The 6,289-nt window shown below is 51.2% G+C and overlaps 1 protein-coding gene across 1 annotated transcript in view; it reads right to left on the reverse strand.

The window, feature by feature from the left end:
* sspo (SCO-spondin) overlaps window positions 1–6,289 on the reverse strand; it is a gene marked incomplete at both ends in the record, with an annotated part of 194,732 nt that overhangs the window by 172,798 nt on the left and 15,645 nt on the right. The window contains 3 exon segments of the mRNA XM_079806852.1: window positions 271–394; window positions 1,576–1,717; window positions 5,175–5,412. Of these exon segments, the coding sequence (XP_079662978.1) occupies window positions 271–394; window positions 1,576–1,717; window positions 5,175–5,412 (504 nt within the window).

The following is a 6,289-nucleotide window of genomic DNA, read 5'->3' on the forward strand; positions in this document are numbered from 1 at the left end:
TGAAGAGACAGTCGAATGGATAGATGATGGATGAAGAGACAGTGGATGGATGGATGGTAGAAGAGATACTTGGATGGATGATGGATGGATGAAGAGACAGTCGAATGGATAGATGATGGATGAAGAGACAGTGGATGGATGGATGGTAGAAGAGATACTTGGATGGATGATGGATGGATGAAGAGACAGTCAGATGGATGAAGAGAGATGGATGGATGGACAAATGAATGGATGGATGGATGTATAGAGATAGTCGGACGGATGTTTGACCTGAATCAGTGACCGTGACTGTAGTGTGAAGCGCAGTGACCATCAGCTCCCTCAGACATCCAGCAGCTCCTCCAGCACACGGTCCTCCACTGATGCGCACGCTCAGCTTCTTATCCACAAAATCCTACAGAAACAGCACAGAGCTGATCTCAGATCAGTCCTAACACCCCAGAGCTGATCTCAGATCAGTCCTAACAGCACAGAGCTGATCTCAGATCAGTCCTAACACCCCAGAGCTGCTATCAGATCAGTCCTAACACCCCAGAGCTGATCTCAGATCAGTCCTAACACCCCAGAGCTGATCTCAGATCATTCCTAACAGCACAGAGCTGATCTCAGATCATTCCTAACACCCCAGAGCTGATCTCAGATCAGTCCTAACACCCCAGAGCTGCTATCAGATCAGTCCTAACACCCCAGAGCTGATCTCAGATCAGTCCTAACAGCACAGAGCTGATCTCAGATCATTCCTAACACCCCAGAGCTGATCTCAGATCAGTCCTAACACCCCAGAGCTGATCTCAGATCAGTCCTAACAGCACAGAGCTGATCTCAGATCAGTCCTAACACCCCAGAGCTGCTATCAGATCAGTCCTAACACCCCAGAGCTGATCTCAGATCATTCCTAACAGCACAGAGCTGATCTCAGATCATTCCTAACACCCCAGAGCTGATCTCAGATCAGTCCTAACACCCCAGAGCTGCTATCAGATCAGTCCTAACACCCCAGAGCTGATCTCAGATCAGTCCTAACAGCACAGAGCTGATCTCAGATCATTCCTAACACCCCAGAGCTGATCTCAGATCAGTTCTAACACCCCAGAGCTGATCTCAGATCAGTCCTAACAGCACAGAGCTGATCTCAGATCATTCCTAACACCCCAGAGCTGATCTCAGATCAGTCCTAACAGCACAGAGCTGATCTCAGATCAGTCCTAACACCCAGAGCTGATCTCAGATCAGTCCTAACAGCACAGAGCTGATCTCAGATCAGTCCTAACAGCACAGAGCTGATCTCAGATCAGTCCTAACAGCACAGAGCTGATCTCAGATCAGTCCTAACACCCCAGAGCTGATCTCAGATCATTCCTAACAGCACAGAGCTGATCTCAGATCAGTCCTAACACCACAGAGCTGATCTCAGATCAGTCCTAACACCCCAGAGCTGATCTCAGATCAGTCCTAACAGCACAGAGCTGATCTCAGATCAGTCCTAACAGCACAGAGCTGATCTCAGATCAGTCCTAACACCCCAGAGCTGATCTCAGATCAGTCCTAACACACATCTGCTCTTCAGGAACTGACCTCGAGGGCTGTGAACTGGCAGTCTCCGCCCTGCAGGCCGTATCGCTTCTGATCGAAGGTGGTGATGTGCATCGCTCCGACCACAGCGCACTGGGCCTCGCATCTCTCTCCGGAACATTCCCACTGACCGGCTCGGCACACACTAGAAGACAGACAGAGCGTGAGGACAGAGCGCGAGGACAGAGCGTGAGGACAGAGCGTGAGGACAGAGCGTGAGGACATGAGGACAGAGCGTGAGGACATGAGGACAGAGCGTGAGGACATGAGGACAGAGCGTGAGGACAGAGCGTGAGGACATGAGGACAGAGCGTGAGGACAGAGCGTGAGGACAGAGCGTGAGGACAGAGCGTGAGGACAGAGCGTGAGGACAGAGCGTGATGATGTGAGGACAGAGCGTGAGGATGTGAGGACAGAGCGTGAGGACAGAGCGTGAGGACAGAGCGTGAGGACAGAGCGTGAGGACATGAGGACAGAGCGTGAGGACAGAGCGTGAGGACAGAGCGTGAGGACATGAGGACAGAGCGTGAGGACAGAGCGTGAGGACAGAGCGTGAGGACATGAGGACAGAGCGTGAGGACAGAGCGTGAGGATGTGAGGACAGAGCGTGAGGACAGAGCGTGAGGACAGAGCGTGAGGACAGAGCGTGAGGATGTGAGGACAGAGCGTGAGGACGTGGGGACAGAGCGTGAGGACGTGAGGACAGAGCGTGAGGACGTGAGGACAGAGCGTGAGGACAGAGCGTGAGGACGTGAGGACAGAGCGTGAGGACGTGAGGACAGAGCGTGAGGACGTGGGGACAGAGCGTGAGGACGTGGGGACAGAGCGTGAGGACGTGGGGACAGAGCGTGAGGACAGAGCGTGAGGACGTGAGGACAGAGCGTGAGGACAGAGCGTGAGGACGTGAGGACAGAGCGTGAGGACAGAGCGTGAGGATGTGAGGACAGAGCGTGAGGACGTGAGGACAGAGCGTGAGGACGTGAGGACAGAGCGTGAGGACGTGGGGACAGAGCGTGAGGACAGAGCGTGAGGACGTGAGGACAGAGCGTGAGGACGTGAGGACAGAGCGTGAGGACGTGAGGACAGAGCGTGAGGACGTGAGGACAGAGCGTGGGGACAGAGCGTGAGGACGTGGGGACAGAGCGTGAGGACGTGAGGACAGAGCGTGAGGACGTGGGGACAGAGCGTGAGGACGTGAGGACAGAGCGTGAGGACGTGGGGACAGAGCGTGAGGACAGAGCGTGAGGACGTGAGGACAGAGCGTGAGGATGTGAGGACGGAGCGTGAGGACGTGAGGACAGAGCGTGAGGACGTGAGGACAGAGCGTGAGGATGTGAGGACAGAGCGTGAGGACAGAGCGTGAGGACAGAGCGTGAGGATGTGAGGACAGAGCGTGAGGACGTGAGGACAGAGCGTGAGGATGTGAGGACAGAGCGTGAGGACGTGAGGAGAGAGCGTGAGGACGTGAGGACAGAGCGTGAGGACAGAGCGTGAGGACGTGAGGACAGAGCGTGAGGACGTGAGGACAGAGCGTGAGGATGTGAGGACAGAGCGTGAGGACGTGAGGACAGAGCGTGAGGATGTGAGGACAGAGCGTGAGGACGTGAGGACAGAGCGTGAGGACAGAGCGTGAGGACGTGAGGACAGAGCGTGAGGACAGAGCGTGAGGACGTGAGGACAGAGCGTGAGGACAGAGCGTGAGGACAGAGCGTGAGGACAGAGCGTGAGGACGTGAGGACAGAGCGTGAGGACGTGAGGACAGAGCGTGAGGACAGAGCGTGAGGATGTGAGGACGGAGCGTGAGGACGTGAGGACAGAGCGTGAGGACGTGAGGACAGAGCGTGAGGACAGAGCGTGAGGATGTGAGGACAGAGCGTGAGGACAGAGCGTGAGGATGTGAGGACAGAGCGTGAGGACGTGAGGACAGCGCGTGAGGATGTGAGGACAGAGCGTGAGGACGTGAGGACAGAGCGTGAGGACGTGAGGACAGAGCGTGAGGACGTGAGGACAGAGCATGAGGACATGAGGACAGAGCGTGAGGACGTGAGGACAGAGCCTGAGGACATGAGGACAGAGCGTGAGGACGTGAGGACAGAGCGTGAGGACAGAGCGTGAGGACAGAGCGTGAGGACGTGAGGACAGAGCGTGAGGACAGAGCGTGAGGACAGAGCGTGAGGACAGAGCGTGAGGATGTGAGGACAGAGCGTGAGGACAGAGCGTGAGGACAGAGCGTGAGGATGTGAGGACAGAGCGTGAGGACAGAGCGTGAGGACAGAGCGTGAGGACGTGAGGACAGAGCGTGAGGACAGAGCGTGAGGACAGAGCGTGAGGTGAGGACAGAGCGTGAGGACAGAGCGTGAGGACATGAGGACAGAGCGTGAGGACAGAGCGTGAGGACGTGAGGACAGAGCGTGAGGACAGAGCGTGAGGACAGAGCGTGAGGACATGAGGACAGAGCGTGAGGACAGAGCGTGAGGACATGAGGACAGAGCGTGAGGACAGAGCGTGAGGACGTGAGGACAGAGCGTGAGGACAGAGCGTGAGGACAGAGCGTGAGGACATGAGGACAGAGCGTGAGGACAGAGCGTGAGGACATGAGGACAGAGCGTGAGGACAGAGCGTGAGGACAGAGCGTGAGGACATGAGGACAGAGCGTGAGGACAGAGCGTGAGGACATGAGGACAGAGCGTGAGGACAGAGCGTGAGGACATGAGGACAGAGCGTGAGGACAGAGCGTGAGGACATGAGGACAGAGCGTGAGGACAGAGCGTGAGGACGTGAGGACAGAGCATGAGGACATGAGGACAGAGCGTGAGGACGTGAGGACAGAGCCTGAGGACATGAGGACAGAGCGTGAGGACGTGAGGACAGAGCGTGAGGACAGAGCGTGAGGACAGAGCGTGAGGACGTGAGGACAGAGCGTGAGGACAGAGCGTGAGGACAGAGCGTGAGGACAGAGCGTGAGGATGTGAGGACAGAGCGTGAGGACAGAGCGTGAGGACAGAGCGTGAGGATGTGAGGACAGAGCGTGAGGACAGAGCGTGAGGACAGAGCGTGAGGACGTGAGGACAGAGCGTGAGGACAGAGCGTGAGGACAGAGCGTGAGGTGAGGACAGAGCGTGAGGACAGAGCGTGAGGACATGAGGACAGAGCGTGAGGACAGAGCGTGAGGACGTGAGGACAGAGCGTGAGGACAGAGCGTGAGGACAGAGCGTGAGGACATGAGGACAGAGCGTGAGGACAGAGCGTGAGGACATGAGGACAGAGCGTGAGGACAGAGCGTGAGGACGTGAGGACAGAGCGTGAGGACAGAGCGTGAGGACAGAGCGTGAGGACATGAGGACAGAGCGTGAGGACAGAGCGTGAGGACATGAGGACAGAGCGTGAGGACAGAGCGTGAGGACAGAGCGTGAGGACATGAGGACAGAGCGTGAGGACAGAGCGTGAGGACATGAGGACAGAGCGTGAGGACAGAGCGTGAGGACATGAGGACAGAGCGTGAGGACAGAGCGTGAGGACATGAGGACAGAGCGTGAGGACAGAGCGTGAGGACGTGAGGACCCGTCCAGCGGACTCCAGCCGCAGCGGCGCCGGGGACCCACCATGTGTTGCACCTCTGCCTGAGGGCGGCTCCGGCGCTGAAGCTGCGGCGGCGGTGGAAGCAGGGGCAGGCGTCCCGTCGCACACACTGACCCGCGTGCAGGAACAGACCCGCAGGACACTCACACCCGCCCACACACTCATCCCGACACTGAGCCGAGGGAGGAGCAGGAGACGAGCAGCTGGGGGGACAGGACGACACGCAGTCGGAGAACACCTGACCGCTCCCACACACTCGCTCTGCAGACACAGAGTTAACATAACAGGCACAATACATGAAGCACGCAGAGAAAGAGACATGTATTTAATAAATAAATAATATATATAATAAATAGATAATATATTTAATTAATAAATAAATACATAATGTATAATAAATTAATACATAATACATTTAATTAATAAATAAATACAAAATATATTTAATAAAGCAATAAATACATAATATATTTAATAAAATAAATAAATACATATTATATAATTAATAAATAAATAAATAAATAAATAAATAAATAGATAATATATAATAAATAAATAGATAATATATAATAAATAAATAGATTATATATATATATATATATATGCTCCGTACATATAAATGTAACAAATTATTATTATTATTATAAAGAGAGAAATTTATTTGTAAATAAATAAATACATACATAATATCTTTAATAAATAAATAAATACATAATATATATAAAAAAGAAATAAATATGTATATACATATAAAGTATAATTTATTTATTTTAATAGTTTATTTATTTTAATCTAATTAAACTTTAATGTAATTTGTATTTATGTATTTATTTCAAAAAGACAATCAATAAATACTTTATTTTAATCTAATTAATTGTTTCAATTATTTATACATTTTAATTTTATTTTGATTGTATTTTTGTCATTTATTTATTCTAATATAAATTTATTTTAATGTGATTTGTGTTCACCCATATATATATATATATATATATATATATATATATATATATATATATATATATATATATATATATATATATATAACATTCAAATAAAATGTTATTAAAATAAATAACAATAAATAATTAAATTTTTATCCATTTATTTTTTATTCTTATCTGTTTTATCCATGCAT

Source organism: Gobio gobio, assembly GCF_949357685.1.
Source record: "Gobio gobio genome assembly, chromosome: 23".
Lineage (NCBI taxonomy): Eukaryota > Metazoa > Chordata > Actinopteri > Cypriniformes > Gobionidae > Gobio > Gobio gobio.